The sequence below is a fragment of the Macrosteles quadrilineatus genome, unplaced genomic scaffold (assembly GCF_028750875.1).
Source record: "Macrosteles quadrilineatus isolate MER2022 unplaced genomic scaffold, UCM_ALF_1.0 Scaffold_1__1_contigs__length_201487025, whole genome shotgun sequence".
In the NCBI taxonomy this organism is placed as follows: domain Eukaryota; kingdom Metazoa; phylum Arthropoda; class Insecta; order Hemiptera; family Cicadellidae; genus Macrosteles; species Macrosteles quadrilineatus.
The window spans coordinates 104,091,651-104,117,037 of record NW_026542594.1 but is presented as its reverse complement, the minus strand read 5'-3'; the positions used below and the strand labels follow the sequence as shown (position 1 = coordinate 104,117,037).

The following is a 25,387-nucleotide window of genomic DNA, read 5'->3' as shown; positions in this document are numbered from 1 at the left end:
AGATGACTGATTAATGATTAATTAATGAATCCTATATTTTGGAAACTCATTTAAATTTGTATTTATTGCGATAAAAACACAAACAAATATTTATTTGGCTTCAGTAAACTTTGAATCAAAAGGCATTACTGTAACTGGAATACATCGGAGTATCAATACCATGACGATTACGAGTGCAATCGGTCGATTGCGGCTACTCTGTAACGGCGGTAACGAAGTAATCGTTGGGAATCGGAACGGTTACTTGTAAGGAGTCCACGAGTGTAGCTGGAATCATTGTAGCGGCTACATCAATGGAATCATTTAGCCCATCTCTAGGGCGGAGCCCTTTTGACGGATCTGCACCAAACTTCACACAAACCATCCTTGAATAATGCTTAATAATGCCTAAAAGTTTCATTACAATCTGTTGAGCAGTTTCGGAGTCCATAAAGGACAAACAAACAAACATACATTGGATTTTATATATGTATATAGCTTAATATTATATTGTAAAGGGTCTACTGAAACTCTGGTTACTAAATGAAAATTGTGAAGATGGTATTATAATGATGTCTATACAACTGACGATAATAATGTCTAACTTCATGATAATCTTCATGATATCTCCAAAATTGCGGGTGATGTAACATTTATGTAGAGAATCTGTGTGACTGGGTGATATTAATTAATTGAATTGGTTTAGCATGTCTGTGGAATGAGCTAATGGAACAGTGGTATGGATGCATTAGGTTTGGGACATGGAAATATATGGGACATGACAGTATATGTAAATAATTACTAGGAGGTGGAGCAATTAGAAAGACTGTTAACTGTCTATTTTGAAATAAAGGTTTTACCCTGAGGTTGATCGTGCCCATTGCCGTTAACACCTTAAGCCAGCTTTTGATGAGCTGTGATTTTAGTAATTTATAACAAGTAAATCTTATAACTAACCCACTACCTGAATATGTAAGAATTGCATTTACAAGGTTACTAATTAATGAACTAACAGTGTAAAATGGAAACTGATAGAAGTAAGGTAATTAAGAAATGAATTAATTGAATTGACAGCACATACGTATTGAACAATTTAGAACCATGTGAATTTAGGTTTTGTTTCGACAAGCTGATGTCGGCTTCTCTTAAGGAGAAGACCGACATTTTAAATTGGAAAACCTACATCCTAATGCCCCCAGTTTCGCCCCGGCAACCCCTAACTGATCTTAGGCCTAAACTATTTCATGATTTGAATTTGGGTTCCCTGATAATTAAGGCAATTACTTAGATACTAATACTTATGTTTAATTTGGAGCTATCAGGCAAGATTCCAGCGATGTTCAAGTACAAGAGTCAAAGGCGAACGAGAGAGATTTCTCGTATGCTCGTCGTTTTTACCTCTATTGCCGTTGGCAGTTGATACGCTTCGGCCAGTAAGTTATTGCTTGCGTGCTGAGTAACTAAATATATAAAAGGCAAAGCCCTCACTGACTCGATAGATGACACGATAGAAACAAGCTCTAAACGGCATTGTATCATTGGTATGGGATTTTTCATTGTAAAATCTTTAAAGCAGATGCGGTTTGTAATACATGTTTCTATAGTGTCTAGTTCACGAGATATGAGCGATGTTCTAGAACTCGCCTCCGCGCTACTTCCCTCCCTTCCACCAAGTTTTGCACCTGCTGGAGGGCGACGACATCAGTTTTTGTCATCTCCAAGGTGCCCCCAACAACAAGCAAAAGACAAAATGCGTTACACTTTCAGTACATACCCAATTTATACAAGTCTGTACTACAAGTTGATTTCTGCTGCGCAGCGGCGTCACACGTGTCACCGTGCCGCTTTATCGGAAACCTTGCATAACCTTGTAATATTTCGATATAATTACCATATAAAGTCACTTTAGTGTGTTAAACATATTATGCACGATGAAAAACTGTACTGTTTGTTTTTTTAAAAGGTTTTTAACACGATGACTGCTGAAAACAACGTACAGGCGCTCCCCAGTGGCGGGCGAAGCCCCGGCATGCAACCGAATCAGCGAACGCAATTGGCATTCAAATATTTCAGTCTGACGAATCACAAAAGAGCAGTGGTGACTGTGCTGCGTTACCCCGAAAGTGGATGTAGTTCACTGAAACACCCAAAGGTAGAGGCACTGCACGGATCCGTATCCAGTGTCTTTGTAGTGTGGGTTGAAGAGAAAAATCCCCGAAACCGGGACAAAAGCATTGCCAGACAGGATTTTACAGGAAATTTTAGTACCAACCTACACCAAAAAAGCTCGCATTTTAAGCTGGCAGGCTGGCAACGATTATAACGTCTCCATCTGAGGCTAAGCTCACACTGACTCAATATATTTCTGTTGGTCTGGTGCCGACTTTTGTCGGGGCGCGCCACATTGAAGTGCTAGCGACGCCGACTAGAGTCGGCAATAGCAGTCAACGTGTTAATGGATAGTTTAACGTTATTTAGGGTTTTTAATTCTAATTTTTAAATAAATTGTTAAATAACTCAAATTATATCATAGATACGGGATTTTTTCTTGATATTTTTTTAAAGCGGATGAAGTTGGTAATACAATGCCGTTTAGAGCTTGTTTCTATCGTGTCTAGTTCACGAGATATGAGCGATTTTCTAGAACGCATCTCACAGCACCTTCCCCCTCTCCCCACCAAGTTGTGCACCTGCTGGGAGGGCAACAACATCGGTTTTTTGTCATCTCCAAGATGCCCCCAACAACAATCAAAAGTCAAAAAGAGTTACACTTTCAGTGCATACTCAACCCCCTATAGATGCTGGACTAGTAGGTATTTTAAGCCAAGTAGGAATGGAGATGAGTGTAGGATGAGTGGCGCGATCTTGTAGTCTTGTTAGTGACTAAGGCAGACATATCCTTAGAAACAGCCGTTAATTAATACCAAAGTAAAGGTGGAGTAATTATTTTTGGTTTTTCCTTCTACGATTCTGGGCAAACTGGCATCAGCGTCAGTGAAATTTGTTTTTATTGTGGTAATTTTGTTAGGCCTGGATGCGGGTTTCCTATAATTTTGTTTTGGGATGAGGCAGCGTTGCAGATTTGTCTCTTCCAAGATTATCCTAGCAGTTTTCCAGGCTCCTCGTCTTTTCAGGTGGATTCCATCACCAGCAGTGCAGTCACTAGTTAGTTCAGTGGTAATGTCTATGAAATGAAATCCTGAGTTGGTTACACATAAATGTAAGAGCTTCATTAGTTTGGTAGATAGATGAAGTTATTGTTTGCATCGTAGCGGTAAGGGACACTGTTCATATATCATTCTGTTTCTTTATAGCGTTTCATTACTACTTTGATGGTTAGCCAAATAGGCCTCATTATGTGTTTTGGGTGTTTTAGGGGCGGTTCACGAGCTCGGGACTATCGTAGTCCGAGCCCAGAATCCGGAAATAACCGGTATTTGGGCCGCGACTTAAAAAATCGGGTTCACGAGCTCGAGACTATATAAGCCGCGGACCAAACTGATAGGCGGAACACAATTAGTGCAGGGATAAACCCCGGTTTTAAAAGTTGGGTTCACGAGTCCAATTACAGATAGTCCCGGCTCTGATCATTAGTCCCGGTGGGTTCACGAGTCAAGTCCGAGCCCAAATGAGATGGTTCGGGCCCAAAAGAACAATGGTGTTTGGTCTCCAACTCAGACCTGGTAGGAGGCAGGTTTAACGTGACATGATGCCGGTTTTATCTAATTAGCTCATTTATTTTTATTATTTGTTAAAAACAAATGTTTAAATATGGTTCCTCATTAAATTCCGAACAGTTTCATTACCCACAACACCATATTTAAAAAATATGTAAAAATGGTAAAAAGGCTCATAAAACATGAAAAAAATCATGAAACAACTTAAAACGACAGATAAATTATGCACGTAACAAAGTAGTATCATAACAAAGATATTTTACTGATAAACCCCATGTTATTACAATTTTAACGACAAAATTATGCGTAGAATATATATATATAACTAATCAGCCACAGTTCCAACATAATTATCAGAAATAGTTTTTTGCCGTGGGAAACATCAAGCAAACCGTCAGTCGTTGAGTACGGTTCGAGGTGATATCACTGTCTTGTGTTGTACTCACTGGTCGCCGTGTGTATTGAATATGACTATGAAATATCTATACTGTATTATGTTAACAATTATGTACAATCACTCCACTTCCTCGCATAAGACCAGCTCGTTATCATGACTAAAACCCTTTTATGTCTTGATGAATTTAAAAATAGATTAAAATGTTCCAAAGATACCGTCAATGAGTCATTTGAGGCGTTCACTCCAAGGCACGGATTTCCCGACAGCAAAATCCATTACAGTATTCTAAATTGAAAAAAAATCAATTTAAAATGTCAGTTGAACTAATATTTTTGGCTGATAGCACTTTTCATCGAGAAACTGGTGATTTATTGGATGTTAGTTTGGATGGTAGCTATTTGTTTGGTAATGAAAGCAGAACAAATCAAATTTTCAGTTCGAAACTATGCCCAAAGAAAAAAAAAATGTTTTCCTACTAGTAAATATAATATAATACTAGTAAATCCTTCCTACCTAGTAAATATAAACGCATTGTAATGAAACTGATTTTCAAAATCACAACAACACAAAATGTAAATTAAAAACCATAGCTGTTAACATAAACAATATTACGAGCTAATTGCAGAATATTATTTTCAACATTTTACAGTTAGATTATTATAGAGTGGAAGAATAATGGAAAGGATTCAGCCACGATTAAATCCAGCACACACATACGATTTTTATATCTAATAATCAGTACCTCTAAATACATTTTAGTTTCAATAATTGTACCATTTAAATAAGTTTAGTTAAAATTATCCTATCCAAAAATCACCATCCTTAATTATCGGGCATTTATGCAAAATAGGCATTCATCCGGTTATAAATAGGCCTACCCGGTTATTTTCTGTCATGCATCTTAATTGAATTATAATAATGCACACAGAAAAATATATTTCACTAAAGACTTCCATTATCTGATTTCATACAAACGTGGATTGTTGTGTTTATAAATCAATAAACTTAGATAGATTTTCATAGACGAGCATTGGGACAATGAAATACGGGAAAAATAATCGGTTTGGACGTTTTGGTTCAGCCCTTTTTCACGATCATCCTATTGTATGGAAGTGCGTATGTCAACAGCAGTGGCTTCACATGTGTTTCCAGACTGTTGTTACTGGTTGTTACCAACGTCTCAACAGAAATTCCCTGCGAATCCCTGTCATTAGGCTCCGCTATGGATTTGGTCTCGACCTACAATGGGCCCGGCTTTCACATCATTAGGCTCTGACTCGTGAACCCATTTTTTGGTCGTCGCTTATATAGTCCGGGACCAACGTCTGGTCGCGGACTATGAAGTCCTGAGCTCGTGAACCGCCCCTTAGAGTTTAAGGTGTTGTTAGACCAGCCAATGTTTATTATGATTTTAGGTGGGGCTTGATTAATTTCTTAAAGGTATTTACTAAAATCCCTCACTTTAGCCCTGGCATTATTTTAGAGGTTATTTTTGCCTTAAATTCTTTCATCAATGATGATATACGTCTTGTCTCAGAGTAGCGAATCACTAATTATTAATGCTTCTGTTTTGTTATTTACAACTTGTGGGGGAAGACCTGGCTGGGTGTTGGTTATGATCTGATGATTTTTGAGACATAGTTTTCTTGGATCTTAGTATTGTTACAGTTTAGATTCTGGGGAGCGTTTTCCAGTTTACCAGCCAAGTAGGCTGGGTAGGGTGTAGTTTGGTTTTCTGGCAATAAGTTGTCAGCTTTGTTAAGTTTTATTGTTTTTTTTCATAAATATTTAGGCTTTAGTTTAGGTTTAGGTCTTTAATTAAGTCGTGAATGGTTTGCTCTAGTTTGTAGATGACTTCCATTTTTTTACAATTGTATCCGAGAGTTTAAAGTTTTCATTTTCTCTTTTAATTGTTTGATTAAATCATCGATGTCGGTCATTAGGACTTCAATTAGGCCTATACCATTAAATTGAGTTGTTCTTGGATCATCTGACTCATATCTGAGGTTAACGAGAGTCTTGGCATATTTGCCTGGGTGTGCAAAAGTTCAGAATCTCCCTTCAAAGGCGACAGCGTGTCCTGGTCATTACTTACTTGATAAGTCTTGGTTAGGATTGTTACTTTTAGTTTTTTCAGGTGACATTTTGGTCTTAGGTCCGAGTTGCATGCAGTCTTTACATACCCAGGTCAGAATGAATTTATTAAAGATGATAGCTTTGTATTGTTTTTCCGTAAAGCCAGCACATTTAATATGGTACCATTTAGGCAGTAACACTTGACTGCTTTGTCACTTCACTTTCCTGTACATTTGAGCTACAAACCGCACAAAGAGGTTGCTCTGTTGTTGAGTCATCAGCATTACCTAGACCTAGGCCTACATCTGCCTTGCTTGTGTTGTTTACCATTTTTACTTTTTTTTGTTTTTTTTTTACTCTTTCCTTTCTTTGGGTGATTTGTCCAAGGATGGTGGGAGGGCTATGGGTAGGTCTTTGGTTTGGTGGAGCTTGCAGTCTAATCTGATTTATTTTTAGGCCTAAGCCTTTTTTTATTCCTTTTTCCCCTATTTATTTAGCGGAGCGAAGCGAAGCTCTTATACTACACTGAGTACACTCCTGCTTTTGTTTTACAAATACTCCTCCTGAACGGCCGAGGCGATCTGCACGAAATTTAGTTTTTGTCATCTCCAAGATGCCCCTAACAACAATCGAAAGTCAAAATGTGTTACACTTTCAGTATACACCAAAGTTTTACAGGTATGTACTACATGTTGATTTCTGCCGCACAGTGGCGTCACCCGCGTCACCGTGCCGCTTCAACGGAAACCTCACATAACCTTGTAATATGTTGATATAATTACCATATAAAGGGACTTTAGTGTGCGTTTTGTATTGTAAGTTTATATATTGAAATAAATAGTTAAATAAATGTAAGTTGAAAAATGAGCCTTATTTTGTCACTGGTTTATTTGCATTATTTGAATCACATTTAAAAAAAATAACAGATGAAAAAGCGCGTAATTAACATCAGACACGTACGGCGCCGGTAGGTCATGACCTACCTTCTACCGGCGCCGTACGTGTCCGATGTTAATTACGCGCTTTTTCGTTTTGTGTTTTGGCCAATCAGTGTTAAATGTTTTGTGTACGTGTATGTGTTATTTTTTGTGAACTTTAAACCTTATGACGACCATTCTATGGAATAAATCAATGCAACAATTTGACCTGAAGATGTGTTAATATTAACATGAAACAGCTGTAGTCAACCAACTATAAACCAGGATCACTTGACGGATACAGGTACTTTAAATCATTGTCATCTGTTACACATTATTATGTTATTATGTTCACTGGGTTGAAGCCTCATTTCTGAATTTCCAGATCATTGTCCTTGAATGTCACGTTCTGTTGTTGCGAACTGGTATTTTCTTTAGGAGATGAGCTGGAGTGTGTATTGTCTGTTGTTTCTGGCACTGATGTTCTCTTCAACAGATCGATGTGTCTTTTGCCAATGTAACCGTTGTCCAGTTTGACTTTGTAGTGCAGAGCTCCAAGTTGAAAAATAACTTTTCCGTACTTCCAGTAGTCTAAGGAACGTCACCCACTCTCCCCCACTTTAAATGAGCGACTTACTTGTTGAAAGCCAGGATGTAATGATGTGTTTTTCTTAGGGGGTTTGAGAGCATCTAGTTTTGTTCTGATCTTTTGATTCAAATACAGTTCAGTCGGTGATTGTCCGCATTGTAGAGATACAGCTCGGTAGCGAAACAGTATGTCTTAAATTTGTGATTTAATATTCTTTCGAGGATATTCAGCACAATTTTTCAAAGATGTCTTTAACGTTTGCACATAGCGTTCCGCTAACCCATTGGTTGCTAGGTGTCCTGGGGCGATAAATTTTTGAAATATGCCTCTTTGTCGGCAAAAGTCTATAAATTCTTGGCTAGTAAAAATGGTGGCATTATCAGAAACTAGTACAGCAGGATATCCATGTGGAGAGAACATATCATTTAGAAATTCTATTGTCGTGGATGGTGCGTTTTTGGTTATTCGAACCTCAGGCCATTTAGATTAAGCATCAATCACTACTAGGAAATGGTGTCCATTAAATGGTCCTGCGTAGTCCATGTGAACTCTTTCAAAGTTTTCCTTAGGGATTTCCCAAGGGTGAAAAACTTTAGTTGGCTGTTTTGACTGTAAAGCGCAAGCTGCACATGATCGAACTTTATTTTCAATGTCTTGGTCAATTCCGGGCCAATAACAGTGGAGTCTTGTGAGTCGTCTCATTCTTATCATTCCTATGTGTGTTGCATGAAGCTCTTCTAAAACATGAGAGCGTAGTGATCTTGGAATGTAGACACGTTCTCCTGTGAATACAATTCCTTGATTGGTTGAGTAGATTGGATCATTTGCACCTTCTTTTATTTGTTTCATAAGATCTTTCATTCCTGGATCGTACGCAGTTTCTTTTGAAATTGAAACACTCGTGATGTTGATTGATGAGTATGATGTAACAAGATTTTAATGCACTGCCCTGTCTCTTGAACGCCGATCGATACATTTCCCGAGCTCACTCAAGTGTTCTTTCTGTGGAAAACTATGGGGGAAAAAACATTCTAATGTTTTATCTCTTCTCGCAACCCACCAAAAGTGCTCCTGCGATATAGTTTGGAAACCGCTGGTGTAGAGAAGAGTAGTGTTAATTCTGTGGGCGCAAACACTTTTTCTTGTTGATTACATAAAAAAGTGTATTCACCATTTAGTCTAATAACTGCTGATTTTGAAGATGGCAATATAACCAAAGCTCTCTTTTGTGTGGAAGCTGAATTTAAGGTCAGTTAAAAACCTATGAGATTTTTAAAACACTAACCTGGAGTACTAGGCATGTTTACAAAGTGTGCAGGTTAATAGGTAGCATATCGAGTGTTTATCTTCAGCAGTGTGGTGATAGACTTATTGTTGAAGGTTGCTGCCATGCTGGCCCCCCACTCCTCCGGCTCTGTGGATGTGAAGGCGCATACAAGGATCAGCGCTTTGGTTGCTGTGCCAAATCAGAACAGGTATAAAACCCAACATGCCCTTTATGTGTTATTGAATCAACTGTATTTGCTTACTATATATCAATTTATACATTACACAGTGTCCATAATAGTGGGAATCAGTTTACCCCTTGACACCTTGTTACGAGTGTAGCTTTTGACGGATATTTCATGGCTTGGTATACCACCTCCCCCCTTGCTGGCTGGCCCTTTGCCGCTTAAGGGGAGTCCGATGTCCTATCTTTAGTAATGTTAACTAAATGTCACTTTTCTCAGGAGTTAGAATAGGTAGGATAGTGAAATTTGGTATACTTTTATATTAACTAATTAACTAGTCACAGACACAAGATTTTTCATTTAAAATTAAAAATAACTATTTTATGGGTTTTTATAGATAAAAAAAAATTGTTTCAGAAATAAAATTTATTATTTTTTTTACATGCTTCTACTAAAGATATGATGAATTCCTTATGTCTGTGTTTAGAATAAGTCACTAAGACTACATGGTAAAAATTTCACAGCTGTATGTATTACCAGTCCTGAAAAAATTACATTAAAGTTTAAAAAAGTAAAGTTGCGGAAATCGGCAAGAAAAGCCTCCAAGGGTCTACTAGTTTTACCTTTAAAACGTCACTGCAATGTTATGGAAAATATATTTTTCATACATTTCTAGGTTAGTAATCAAAAATGTAAGTATACCATTTTTAAGAAGAAATTCTGTGCTATAAAAAGAACATAAAAAATAATAAACGGTATCAGCATTCTGACACATACTTTCTCCCATAAGTTTGTCAACGACCTTTATCATGTGTAAGCGGTGAGATTAAATATACGGAAATGGGATTTGTACAATTTTCTTAAGAATTTAAAGGACTATAACATACTAAATTTTTATCAAAATCGTTCGAGCCAATTTCGGAAAAATCTGATTTTCCGTTATTTTATGGGTTTTTGTGGGAAAATAATATAATTTACAATAACTTTTGAACCGTAATTTTTACAGAAATGGGATTTGTACCATTTTGTTCAGAACATAAAGGACTATAACATACTAAATTTTTATCAAAATCGTTTGGGCCATTTTTAGGAAAGTCTTATTTTTCCGTTATTTTATGGAGTTTTATGGGAAAGTCCCCATTAAAAATAAAAATTTCTAAAAAATGAAAAAAAAACTATAAAAAATGTAAGGACCATAACATACTATGTTAAATAAAAACCGGATTTTTGTCTAAAATCCTATTTTTGTTATTTTATGGGTTTTTTATGGGAAAATAACATAATTTACCATAACTTTTAAATCGTAATTTTTACAGAAATGGGACTTGTACCATTTTGTTCAGAATTTAAAGGCCTACAATATACTAAATTTTTATCAAAATCGTTTTGGGCCATTTTTGAGAAAATCCGATTTTCCGGTTTTTTATGGGTTTTTATGGGAAAATTCCCATTAAAAATCAAAATTTCAAAAAAATGAAAAAAGCGCCTGGAGATACCATGAATTAGAACCTACATACCAAATTTCATCGAAATCGGACCACAGGTGTAGTCTCTAGCTCTGTACACATCCAGACACACAGACACCAATACCTACAAATGTGTCGGAATGAGATCCAAGTAAAAATCCAGCTGTTGGAGATCCAGCAGAAGGGGTGCTTTTTGAAAGAAAATACGTGATACTCCATTTAATTTAAATGTCTGATACATGTTTGTCATGCCATGTTAAAAAACTCCATTTGATTTTTCACATTTACAGTGAGATCCAGTATGTAAGTCGATATGAGATACGCTTTGGCCTTGAAACTGGCTCTAATACACGCGTATAAAATGTCACGGTCAAACTGAGATGCGACACTTTTTCTAATCTGAATGATTTCACTGACATTGACATTGCTTAAACGACTTGTTTGTGTGTTCACTGTCTATTTAAAGACGGTCACTTAGAGATCACATCTCCAGAGCTGCAACGATAACTGCTCCGGCCCGGAGACCAATCTGTTTGGGGAAGCCAACGTTCACATCCGAGATTCTGACATGTTGTGATGGGTGCAAATGCAAATTTATAGAAGAAATGATTTTTTTTTGCTTCACTGCTGTGAAAACACCTGTTTATGTTATTTGTTTATGTTTATAGACTGCTAAATCCATCATTAACTTGTTTACTTAGCAACAGTAATGTTTATTATCTTTTTGGATTTTGCCATTATAAACAATCAAACATTATGTTACTGTACCATAAACTGTTTCAATTTGTAACGACAAAAACTGTAAAATCAATGTAAATTTGAACTTTATAGAAGGCCTAACCTAAAGAATGCTATAGTTTTTCTTTAAATGTTAATTTTTATGCCTTCTATTTAAAGTTCAAACTCAAATTGATTGTACAATTTTGGTTGTTGAAAATTGAACATTGAACAGTTGATGAAACAATAACAAATGTTTGTTTTTATGTCGATAAAATCCAAAAAGATGAATAACATATATTTTGCATTGTAAACATTCGTTTAGCTTCTAATTAGCCTAAATAATGTAAAGATTATTTGTCAAAGGTGATTATTTTGTCATAGCATAACAACATAAAAATACCCCCGCCGCAGCAAACCTGCCGTCTAAGCGAATTTCCATTTGGCCGAATTGATTTTCAATTGATCTATTTAAATAACATTAGGTTTAACGAGTACCTAGGTTTGCTGCTACAAGGAAACTAATAAAGTAGTGTGTTTTTAGTAAAATATTGATAGCTTACTATAAAATAAATAAATTTGCCAAGTTTGATCAAAATATATCCATAAACAAGCAAACTACAACATTTTACAATATTCTCCATAAGAATAACATGGGAATTTTAAATTTACCATTTTTTTAGTTTTCTCCCTAACCAATAACCGTACAAAAACACTTTGATATACTGAATTGTTTGTTTTTTTAAGCTCTTTAAGAAGGTTTAGAGAAAAATTGGGAAATTTTGTGTTTTGAGGGTAAGAAGTGAGAAAAACCAATTTTTACCCCATAAAACCCCCTATAAAACCCTGTTCCCATGGTCCGATCATGCTGGATCGCGAACTCATTCAAGTTTATCCCGCCTTACACCTTCAAACCAAATTTCATCAAAATCGGATAAAAATTACTCAAGTTATCGTGTTCACGGACACATATATATATATATAAATCTATATATATATATATATATATATACATATATAAAAATTTGAACGAATGGTGTTTTTGGCCTCTGGGGACATTAAAATGAAAAAGTAAATCGGTCCCGGCCCTAAGTCTTACCATGAGACCTACGGTAATAGCTACTTCCCTATAGGGAAATTCGCTAAAAAACATGAAAGAACAAAAATAGCGAAACTAGGGGACTTAACACTGGCGTAGCGAAATATACTATTTTTTCGTAGGCCTACTGCAGCAGAAACATTAATTTTTAATACATGAGTTGCGGGTCTAAAAGAGCTCGTTTTCTTCCTTAGTAAATAGCAACAAAAATACAGTGTCTCTGCTGTCGTAAACTTTGATTGTAAGCAATCGCAAGTATTGAAAGTAAATATCAATTGTTGGTTGCAGCCTATTGTTGAATTTTTACCAATAGCTACATTACCAAAATAAAAAAAATAAAAACTGAAGTCGTTTTGATATTATTTTTGCATGAAAAGTATTTTTGCTATCTAAACTAGTTTGCTTAATAGCCCAATACTACAATATTGAAAAAAAATATAGTTCGTTACAAAGGCAAAAAGGGTTTCTTCAACCCATTCTCATTCCCTGAAACTCAAGCTCGGGTTGAAAAGAGTCACTTTCTGCCCTAGTGATGAAATCTAGTTTTGTTTTATTTCTTAAATATTGCTAACAGAGTATGAATAATAACGCACCCAACTACAACTTTTCTCATAAATTATGTAATTTGCATATAAAAATATGATTCTCTCCAATAATTGGAGAATTTTGTGGATTATGTAAAACTGATTTGGTTCAGAACCTGTGCAGGTTTTCTCAAATTATTTTAAAGACATGGCGCATATCTATAACACCGTGCATATGTGACGTTTTGCATATACAGTCCTTATCAGTGGCCTGTAGATTTGCCATCAAACAAGAAATCTTCGAAATTCCATCAGGGCTCAGCCCCAGTGGCCTTCAAAGTTCCCATGTTATTCTTAGGGAGAAAATGTTTGTTTACATTTGAACAGATGAATACTTTGAAATGTTGGATATACTAAATCTGAAATTAATTGAAACATCATGAGCTATAAGGATATTAGATTTTTTTAAACAATAAAAATGTACTCTGTTGTTGCGATTAAATAATTGTTGTTATACTACAAACCACGTTTTTAAAGGTTCAATGAATTTAAAAGACCACTTACAGTAAAGCAGTTACACTATTTTTTGTGATTTTCAAGATCTTTGTTTTACTGAAACTAAATAACAGAATATTAATTTGTTTTAGAGTGGATGGTATTAATATTGAAGGAACAATAATTTGTTATCTAATTTCATGTATTGTAACGGATGGGCTGCATTATTCTGTATGATTACTTATGGTAGGTGCACGTTGTTTATATTTGTCTTAAACATGTTTTATTATCCCAGAAAAGAATATTAGATTATATAACAGTAAGGTATGGGGTTATATAACAGGATGGGCGGGTCCCAAAAAATCTGGAAAACGCTATTGTTGTGATCAACAGGAATTTGGTATGTTGTCAGGATTGATTAAGGATTGGTTGTAGGTAATTGTTATGATTTTTGAAAAAGATGTGGAGGAAATATGCGAAAAAATTAAAGGAGTCTTAGCGAAATTAGCAGGACAGGCCATAGCCAATAGAGGCCAGAGCTAATAGAGGCCAGAGCCAATAGAGGCCAGAGCCAATAGAGGCATGACTTTGACGCTGTTCAAAGGGTGTTGAGCCAGTAATGCTTTATGGATGCGAGTTGTGGGGTAAGGATGCTAGGAAGATAAGATTTAAAAGGGAACTTTTGAGTATGCAAAGAAGAGTTTTTTTGAAAGAAGTGAAATCATACAACACAGTATTGCATGATACGATTAGGGGTTCGATCGGAGCCATACTACTCGACCTGCTCATTGAAGAAAGGATTAGGATTTTGGGAGACAAGGAGGTGGGTACGACCCTACGTCGGAAAGAAAAAACAACAAAAAAAACAGCGTCTCCGCTGTCGTAAACTTTGATTGTAAGCAATCGCAAGTATCAAAAGTAAATATCAATTGTTGGTTGCAGCCTATGTTGAATTTTCCCAATAGCTACATTACCAAAATAAATAAAAAAAACTGAAGTCGTTTTGATATTATTTTTGCATGAAAAGTATTTGTGCTATCTAAAACAGTTTGCTTAATAGTCTAATACTGCAATATTGACAAAAATATAGTTCTTTAAAAAGGCAAAAAGGGTTTTTTCAACCCATGCTCATTTCCCTGAAACTTGAGCTCGGGTTGAAAAGAGCCACTTCCTACCCTAGTGATGAAATCTACTATTGTTTTACTTCATAAATATTGCCAACAAAGTATGAATAATTTTTTTTCACGCACCCAACTACAACTTTTCTTATTAAGTAGTATGTATTTTGCATATAAAAACATTCTGCTCATTGATTAAAGGATTAGGATTTTGGAAGACAATGAGGTGGGTACGACTACGTTGGAAAGCAAGAGTATCAGAAGAGAGGAGACATTAGATGAGTGGAAAATGCAAGGGGACTGGATCAAGATTGGGAGATGGCCCATTATTGAACGCAGTTTCTCACAGGACATGGAAATTTCAAGGCGAATTTCAATTCAATTTAATTTAATTCAATTCAAGTATTTAATTCGATTTAATCTGCACACATAGTGTATCTAGACAAGGATTGAAAGTAGGACAAGCATAAGAAGAAAGAAGATTTTTCACGGGGAATCGGCCTGGCAAATAAGTCCCAGATTCAAGCCAGAGGTGGTGGTGGGGACCAAGGGGCTTTGGTCTATCCTTTAGGTTATCGTCCATTAATCACAAGAGAATCTTTTAATGACTTTCACAAAAAGAAACTGCAAAAACAGCACGTAAACTGTAAACTCAATTAGGCCTTTTACCTTCTCCACCTAACCTAGAAACCCGAAAACGCTAAATAAAAAAGATCAATACAAATCCTTTTGCCCTTACGTCTAGATTGCGCACGATTTTGTGCGCAAGGTTCACTAGTATTTCATTATGCTGAATAAATAAGTATAGGGATAGAAAAATAAACCAACTATTAAACACAGTTGTATCATAAATTTTAAACTTAAAGCTTTCGGATAAGAGACATGTAATGAAGGGAAAGCAATAATTTCCTCCAAATAATGTGTGGCTAGGCGACGTTTATCATCGTACCTAGAGACAATTAATTTGTTCGCAAACTAATTCATAATTTTGACTAGTTATTGGAAGAGTTCATGCCAAAGAATGTGGTTCTTCACTCAAACAGGACAACAAATATTGGAATTTTTCGACTAGAGAACGTGTTTCATTATTGTGGATTAGGGAACGAAATAAATCTTTAATATTAGGCCAATCATTCAAGTTTTCATTGAATTTAGGTAAAGAGATTTTGGGAAGTTTTACTGGTACTTGAGTATTAAACGGAGGCCACATTTTGTCAGCGCGCTGCGGCGGTTATGTTAGGTTGGGTTATCATAATAGAAAGTATAACTCGTCTGGTATCGTTCGATTCATAACGAAGCGAGGAAAGTCCTACACACATAATATTTACGATAACCCAACCTAACATAACCGCCGCAGCGCGCTGACAAAATGTGGCCTCCGTTTAATACTCAAGTACCGTTTTACCTTACTATTGGTGTGTGCATGCTCACCTGACGCATTAGAATTGGTACAATTTGATTCAGCAGACGGAGCAAACTTCAAATTGGTTGATAGAATAGAATCATACAATTCATCGACTTCATCAAAAATAGCTTGGTATATGGAGAGGTTTTCTGTGTCATCAAGGGAAACTTTGAGTTTTATATTTCAATTAACTAAATTTAGAAAATTTAGTTAATTGAAATAAAAGGTTTAAGTAAATAATCTAGGCTCACAAGTACCAAAAGATATGTGTGATAATTAATAAGTGGACTGTATTTAAGATGAGAATAAAAGAAATAATAGATTAGAAAATAGTTTAACTGTATTTTGAGAAAGAAACTGTTCTATTTCTTATTTAGATACAAATTAAAAGATCAAAAGAAACTAAACTGTTTTAATCAAGACACTAATACAAGTCATTATTATTAAAGAAAAGTAAATAAAATCATATGGTTAAATATTAAAATAACCATAGAGGTTAAACATCTTTCCCTTTGAGTTTCTTTTCAGAGTTTAGTCAGGAAAACGTTTCGTAGGTCTTATAATTCTGCCTCTTGATGATTGTTTTATTGCAGCTTCTTGATTGGGAGTAGTTGATCGTGAAAAAGGTTTACTTTTATCTTGAGTTATTCTAGATGGTATAGTAGTTGTTCTTTCAGCAGTATTTGATAGGGAAGAGTTGTTTTGAGTAACAGTAGTAAATGGCAGAGGATCTGACGTTGTATCTTTGATGGATAAAGGAATAGGATTGTTCGGTTTGGTTGTATTACCTTTGTAAGGCAAAAGGTGGTGTCGATTCCTTCTCAACGTAGTGTTTCCTGTTTTAACCCAGTATGACCTTGGCTCTTGTCCTAAGCTGATAATAATACCCTCTCTTTTTAGGTCTTGGATCCATACTTTTTTACCTACAGGCAGCGATGGAAGTTCTTTTGTAGCGTAGCGCCTATCGTAGTTTCTCTTGTAAGATGCTCTGTAAGTATCTTCTTTTTCCTTTAGTTGAGAGAGATCGGGTTTGATTTCAAGTTTTTTAGGTAAAACAGGCAGGTTATCTCGCAGTGATCTGTTGTATATTAGCTGAGCAGGACTGTATCCACTTGTGGATAGAGGTGTATTGCGGTAGGTTAGGAGGGCTAAATATGGGTCGTCTTTGTTTTTCTTTAGTACACTCTTCGCTATTTTGACTGCAGCTTCAGCTGCACCGTTACTTTGGTGGTAGCTTGGACTGCTCGTCACAAGTTTAAAGTTATAGCTTTGAGCAAACTTTTTGAATTCAGAGTTTTCAAGACCAGTGTATCTGGTAGCAAACTGTGTACCACAATCAGATCGTAGCTCAATTGGTACACCGTGACGGCAGAATACAGATTTGCATTTTTCGATTATTTCAGCAGTTGACAGGTTCTTTAATGTAGCTATTTCAAAATAACGTGAAAAACAGTCAGTGATTACTACGAACCATGTTCCTTCAAGTTTAAAGAGATCAATCGCTGCCTTTTCCCAAGGACGAGATGGAAGCTCACTGGGCAAAAGGGGTTCATGATGTTGTGTTCTATGTTCAGTACATTTGGGACAATCATTAACAAATTTCTCAATGTCAAGTGACATTCCTGGCCACCACATACTATTGTTGGCTCTAAGTCGACATTTCGTTATGCCTAGATGGCCTGTATGTATTCTTGTCAACATTTCTTGTCTAAGAGTTGTCGGGATTATGAGACGTTCTCCTCTAAGCAATAGTCCGTCACAAAAAGAGATTTCATCCCGAACTGTGAAGTATGGCTTAAGATTATCGGGAATCTTAGTTTTATCAGGCCATTCAGTTGAGCAGTAAGATTTAATTACCCTGAGTTCTGAGCTAGCCCGCTGTGCCGATGCAATTCTATCAAGAACCATGTCAGTTACATAGGCAATGTTTCTTGTTACTGTGTGGATGGCTAGTTCAACTTCCTCATCTAAATCATAACTCTCATTAGCTGCTACAGGACTTCTTGAGAGACAATCAGCAGTGGCTAAATGTTTGCCAGGAGTGTATGTCACATTGTAGGAATATCTCATCAGACGAAGTCTTAGTCTTTGAAGACGGGGAGTCATATCATTGATCTCTTTAGTAGTCAAAATACTTACCAAAGGTTTGTGATCTGTTTCTAGCGTGATGTGCTTGCCCACAATGTAGTCTTTAAACTTGTCACAGCTCCATGTTAATGATAGAGCTTCTCGTTCAATGTTAGAGTAGTTTCGTTCAGTTTCGCTCAGAGTGCGTGAAATATAAGAAATAGGCTTCCAATTCCCATCTGATTGTTGTTGTAAAAGTACTCCACCCAGGCCTTGTGTAGAAGAGTCAGCAGAAATCATAGTCGGTTTATTTTTCTCATAGAATGCAAGTTGAGGTGGAGAAGCCAATAATTCTTTCAATTCATCGAATGCTTTTTGTTGTTCACAACCCCAACACCATTCGTTTTTTCTACTTAGTAGGTCGGTAATGGGTTTTAGTAACCGGCTTTTGTTAGGTATGTATTTGCCAATGAAGTTCACCATACCAAGTAACCTTTGAACTCCTAAAATATCTGTTGGAGGAGCCATTTTTCGTATAGCTTCGACTTTGCTCTCATCGACTTTGATTCCTGATTCAGATAAATGGTGACCTAAGTAGGTTAGCGAGGTTTGAGAGAACAAGCATTTGTCTTTGTTTAGGGTGAAGCCAGCACCTTCAAGTTTGGTAAGTACTTCTTCTAAGAAATAGTCATGTTCTTGTTGAGTTTTCCCCCAAACAATTATGTCGTCCATATGCGCAAGTGCATTCATTTGACCTTTAAGGGTTCGATTCACGCATTCTTGGAACACTTCTGGTGCAGATGTTATTCCAAAGGGTAGTTTCAGAAATTTAAAACGTCCAAACGGTGTCAGGAACGTTGTCAAATCTTGGGATTCTTCGTCCAATGTGATCTGCCAGAATCCGTTATTAGCATCCAATTTAGAATAGCATTTTGCTTCTGAGATTTGGGCAAGTGTTATGTCGATGGGTTGAATAGGATAGTATCTTCGTTTAACGCATCTGTTTAATTTAGTAAGATCTACACAAATGCGAACTTTGTTAGAGTCCTTCTTTGGCACAACAACCATTGGAGAGCACCAGTCTGTGGCATGGTGTACCTCAGCGATCACCCCCATTGACACCATTCTTTCAAGCTCTTCTTTAGTAGATTCCCAAAGAGGAAGAGGAATCCGACGAGGCGTGTTGATTGCAAATGGATTGGCGTTATTTTTCAGTTCTACTTTGTATTTGACATCAATGGAACCTAAGCCTTCAAACAGTTTGGGGTGTCTGTCATACCAGTCATTACTGGATGGCTGTATTTCGTTGATTCGAGCAAGTAACTGCAAACTTGTTATTGCAGGTTTACCTAGAAGTGGCTGGGAAGTGCCCTTAGAAACATATATAGTCTCATAACATGTTTTGTGATTATGTGATAATTTTACAGTAGCAGTTCCTAAAATTGACAGAGTTTGACCATTTGCGCCACTAAATGTTTTGGACGTGGGAGTGAGCCTGATTTTCTTATTCAGTTTAATGTCGGAAGGCAAAATCGTTACGTCTGCTCCTGTATCAATTTTGAAAAGAACATCATCACTGTCATTCATATTTAACACTACAGACCATGGATCATCACGCAAGTTTTTTCCTACAATGCCAATGAATGTTTGAGGGTCTATGTACTGAGAGCAAACATTTTCAATGGGTGTTTCAAGGTCAGTATCATCATATTCAATTTGACTGACTTTGTTTGATTTGCAAACATTTGGAAAATGACCAACTTTTTTACAAAACCCACATTTGTATTGTTTAGCTGGACAGTTGAATCTTTTGTGTAAAACTGTCGAACCACACCAAAAACATCTCTTTTCGACATGGGACAGGCTTTTATTGTCATTAATCCGCTTAAAATTTTGATCATTGTTTGATTTATTGGGAATAATGTTTGTCTTAATTAAATGTTGAGTGTTTTTATTTATTAATGCTATGTCAGTCAAGTTAAGAGTTTGTTTCTGTCTTGATAGTTCTTCAGATCTACGGATAGTGTTTATAGCTGTGTTTAGTTTTAATTCGGGTTCAAGTTGAAGACGATCACTTAGTGTTTCGTCCCGCATACCAATAATTAAAACCATCAGAATCATCTCCTCTTCAATTTGACCCCAATCACAGTTTTTTGCATGATTGTGAAGGTCTGTGATAAAGTTCTCAATCGGCATGGAACCTTGTGTAAGTTTTAGAAACCTAGCCCGTTCAAAAATTAAGTTCTTTTTAGGAAGGAAATGATCGTCAAACTTCTGTATAACAGCTTTGAAATTAGATTTGTCATTGTCATTTAAACTGAATGAATTAAGTATGTCCTCTCCCTTTTCCCCCATACAGTAGATAAGCATGTCAATCTGATGCTTTCCAGAATGTAGAGCTAAATTACTAAGGGAATAATACCTCTCAAAACGAGTCTTCCATGTCTTCCAGTCGTGAGGGTTGAAGGAAAAGGCTTCAGGAGGCTTAATGTTCAGGGATACGGGTTCTTCATTCGACTGCGCCATGTTCTATTTCTTATTTAGATACAAATTAAAAGATCAAAAGAAACTAAACTGTTTTAATCAAGACACTAATACAAGTCATTATTATTAAAGAAAAGTAAATAAAATCATATGGTTAAATATTAAAATAACCATAGAGGTTAAACAGAAACATTTTAACACTGAGATATAAACAGTATCAATTAATATTTTAACATCAGCTGGTAAAATGAATATGAACATAGTAAATCAAAGAGTTTTAAATAAATAACTTGGGGCTGATTATAAATATTAATAAATACTGAATAAGGTTTTTTTTTTATTTCAAGATTCTAAACCAACCACTTGACGGATTTTGTAATTTTTGTGTTGAAAGAAAGCTAATTTTGAAAGGAAGGGAATGTTGAAGCAAAAATTTTAGTTAGGGGTTTCAGTTTTTTAGGAATTAATTTAATTTAAAAAGGCTAGCAGCCGACGCTATAATTTTAAGCTTGTTTTAATGTAATTTGGTTTAACTAACAGCTGGTTTCAAACTGTCAACAAAATGTTTACGTTACAAGTTGTTAAAAAATATCGATCGTCGGTATTGGTTTTACTTATTTTATTTTATGGATCACAGTATTGCTGAGACCACAAGATACGCTCACAACTCTTGCCACAACCGTTAGTGACAATAATGGTATTGCTAAGACTGCAAAATATACTCACGAGTGTTGCCGCGACTTTGACGATCATTGGTGTATACCATCACATAAAAATAAAAATAATTATTTTTGAGTGGGCCTTCGCAGGCCGGATTAAATATGTTTGCAGACCAGATGTGGCCCGCGGGTCAAAGGTTGCTTTCATTTTTGGGAGATTTGGTAACCATAAGAAATGAAACTAACCTCACCGATCAGCATTTATATGAAATATTGCCTAACCATACTAAACCACCCTTGAGCACAAAAATATTGCAATGTAAAGCTGTAGGATTCACAATGGATAAATTACATGAATCAATCATAGAAACATACATTCCTTTGACTTTAAAGGAAAAACTAAAACAAGACTTAGTGTATTGCCCACAAAATCCTACTGAACCGCTATCACTGTATGTAAATGACATTAAAATAAACAATCAGATTTTAAAAACTGGATTATCCAAACCTGACTTAGTATGTTTTATTAAAAATGGCTTGAGACCTGACATCAGAAACCAAATTACCTTCCAGAACAATCCTCGATCATTTAATGATCTAGATCAGTTGTGTATCGAATTGAACAATATTAAGTACAATGATTACTTACGTGAACAAATGTATTCTAGTCGAGGACAACCTCAAACGTACTGGCCACAACAGAATTCAACTGTTACTGCGAACATAGCACATAGACCTATCCATTATCCCAGAACTGCACCTCAAACCAACTTACGCCACAATGCTCCGCAAAATCAAAGCCACCGCAACGATGCTTATTACAACAGAACCTGTTACCATTGCAATAGAAAAGGTCACACTGCTAGACAATGCTACAGGAACCCAAAAAACTCATAGACGAGGGAGTTACTGGTCCTAATCTCAAGAACACTAGTGCTCCCGATGACGATGAGCCTACGAAACCTAACCTAACTGCTACACAACCTCATTCACCAGAATATAAAACTGAATTAAGACGATTAGTCAAGGATTGGAACAAATTCAAAAAGGCCAAACGCAATAAAATAAAGGTTAAAATTAATAACAATTTACCTTGTATCCGAACTTGTATAAATATAAAAATTGTAGTAACAACTTTAATCGATACTGGGGCAAGTAAAAATTTTATCACGCACAAACTCTAACAGCAACTTAAGAATTTGAAAATGATCAAGGGTATTGAAAACTGGGAAGGCACTATGTTAGCCGCAAATGATAGTGAAATAACTGTGTTGGGCAAGTGCAAGTTTAAGATAAAAATTAATAACTTCTCGTGGAACGAAGAATTTTTAGTAATGCGATCACGGCAAAATTCTTGCTGTTTCCCGCGGTCGTGTGGACATTATCATCGTCTTCCGTGATCATGGCAATGTTCTGATCATCCCTCGCGGTTCTGAAAATATCATCATCGTCATCGGTTCAAAAAACTCCCGCATGATTCCCGGATTTCTCGGTCGGTGGACACCCTGTTATATATATTGCAAAGGGGCGCTACTATTAGTTGTGCCTAGGGCGCTGACAGGGTCAAAAATGGGCCTGGCTGGCCCGACAGACGTCGTCCTGTCCTAATGTGGTTTTATGTCAAATATGCGTTCATTTTCAAGATGAGCTCATTCACATGGCTCAATCACGTCCTAGTTGAAGTTCGTTCGCTACGCTCACTCACCTTTAGGTTGGAGCTCGTTCGCTGCACTCACTTGCCTTCAGGTTAGCTCGTTCGCTTCGCTAACTCGCCTCCAGATTGAAGTTCATTCGCTACGCTCACTCACCTTTTGGTTGCAAGTTAGATGTTGTCATGAATTAAAAAAAATAATAGTGCTGCACCCTGTTGGTAATCCTACTAACTTTTTAATACTATTGAACATCACAGAATCAAATTGTTTAGTTGAAGCAGCTGTTAAGATTCTTTAATTCCATTTAAATGCTAGCTGTTTGCCCGTTCTACGTATGGGAATCTTGAAGTAAGTTGAAACCTTATATTCAGAACAGGAGTTGGTTTGCATATTTAGTGTGCATTTTTTCAGATATGCTGGCAAAACTATTACTGTATAGGAATACATATAAACCTTCGCAAATACAATATCTGACAGTTTCAAAGCCAAAACGAATGCTTCGCAATTAAATGTGTCCCGATCGTGTTAGTCCATATTTCTAAAAGGTCTAAGGGGGGTAGTCTAATGATAAAAGGAATTGCTTTAAAGATATATGAGGCATAGCCCTAAGGTAGGCCTGTAATTAAGGGTGTTTGGTCGCAAATTTTCATGTCTGATTTTTTGTTATTGTTTAATTGTACTAAAAATTAGAGATACAAATATATAAGAAAACATGTTTTATTTTGAATATTAAGCGAGATATGGAGCTTGAAAGTAGTAAATTTTTAATCTTTGGTACCAGTTCACAGGGAGAATGGGTAATGCGATTCTCACCAAAATTTGCATTCAGGTGTGGAAAAATAAGATAATAATCACTAGCTATTTAAAATTAAAAAATTTAAAAAAAAAATTTATTTTTTATTTTTTATAAATTTTTAAAAAAATTAAAATTTTTTTTTTTTAAACTTAAAAATAGCTCTTTGTTTTTGGGAAAAATGTATCTGTATGTTGAAATAAAAAAAAAAGTGATATGTTAACTCGTTTGGGCTGTGAATTCGTACCTTTGATGCCTTGCGCTGTCGGAGCACTACTCGTTGAGAGTTTGTACACTAACACCAGGGCTTTAGAATACTTTAACATCACGTAATTATTAACATCCTTTAACATTGAAAGAATACGTTTATCGTTGAATTCTAAAGCCCCGGTGTTAGTGTACACACTCTCAACGAGTAGTGCTCCGACAGCGCAAGGCATCAAAGGTACGAATTCACAGCCCAAACGAGTTAACATATCACATTTTTTTTTATTTCAACATACAGATACATTTTTCCCAAAAACAAAGAGCTATTTTTAAATTTTTTTTAATTTTTTTTTAATTTTTTAAAAAATTTATAAAAAATAAAAAATAAATTTTTTTTTTAATTTTTTAATTTTAAATAGCTAGTGATTATTATCTTATTTTTCCACACCTGAATGCAAATTTTGGTGAGAATCGCATTACCCATTCTCCCTGTGAACTGGTACCAAAGATTAAAAATTTACTACTTTCAAGCTCCATATCTCGCTTAATATTCAAAATAAATAATTTTTTCTTATATATTTGTATCCCTAATTTTTAGTACAATTGAACAATAACAAAAAATAAGACATCAAATTTTTGACCAAACACCCTTAAAAGTTACTTATCACACTGGTTAAAAGTAGTTAAAATACTACCTCAACCTCACTACTGCACACTTTATTCGGGTTGAAATTTTCATTAACATAGGTGCTCTTGTCTTTTCCACGAAACACAGAGAAATAAGGACATAAATGCGTTACCAACAGACATACACACACAAATACAGAATTGAATTAGGGGGTTTGCTACGCTTTAACCAAAGCAAATTACAAACAAAATAATTATTTGAAAGTTTTGATAGTGTCATCAAATTTTATAATAATCGTTTTTAGGCCTAATCAAACTGTAAAATTGGTGTAAATCCGTTGGCAAATATATAAATAAGTAAATAAATGCACAGTCCACAAAACATTTATACGTTAACAACGCCAAGCTTTAAAATTCATGATGGTTTGCTAAAAAAATCTTTCACCAACGTTTTATCATTTTCATAGCATAAACTAACATTTTGGAGTCCAGACAGAAAACGCAATAATTATAAAGTAAGACATCAATTATATTTAATAAGATATAAGGTGCAGCACTAACGATAACTATAGTTGTAAATAGTCATGTATTTGTACTTAAAAATGATTCTTACTGCCTCCACCGGTTCTAAGGAAAAGTACCAGTACCATAAACCAACGTTAACATTTAAGAAAAGAACTATAGTACTTACGACCAATTCAAACTGTCCTTCTAATCAAACTGTATTAAAGGTGTTAATCCACTGGCAAATATATAAATAAATAAGTACACAGGCCACAAAACATGTAACATGTAACGTCAACAACGTAAAACTTTAAAAACTCACAATGGTTTGCTCAAAAAGACTTTCACTTGATGTGGTGCAGTACCGAAGTTATTAATCTCCCTTGGTTTTAATTTTTTTTTTTTTTAGTTTTCGAAAATCAAAGTTATTTTCCATTAAAAGCATTATTTGTAAGCAACTTTTAATGTTAACATATTAATGACA

General features: G+C 35.7%; 1 protein-coding gene across 1 annotated transcript in view; it reads left to right on the top strand.

The window, feature by feature from the left end:
• LOC129003275 (pre-piRNA 3'-exonuclease trimmer-like) overlaps nt 1-25,387 on the top strand; it is a 242,907-nt gene that overhangs the window by 136,915 nt on the left and 80,605 nt on the right. Inside the window, exon 11 of the mRNA XM_054431591.1 lies at nt 9,016-9,110. Coding sequence (XP_054287566.1) covers nt 9,016-9,110 — 95 coding nt within the window. The remainder of the gene's footprint in view (nt 1-9,015; nt 9,111-25,387) is intronic.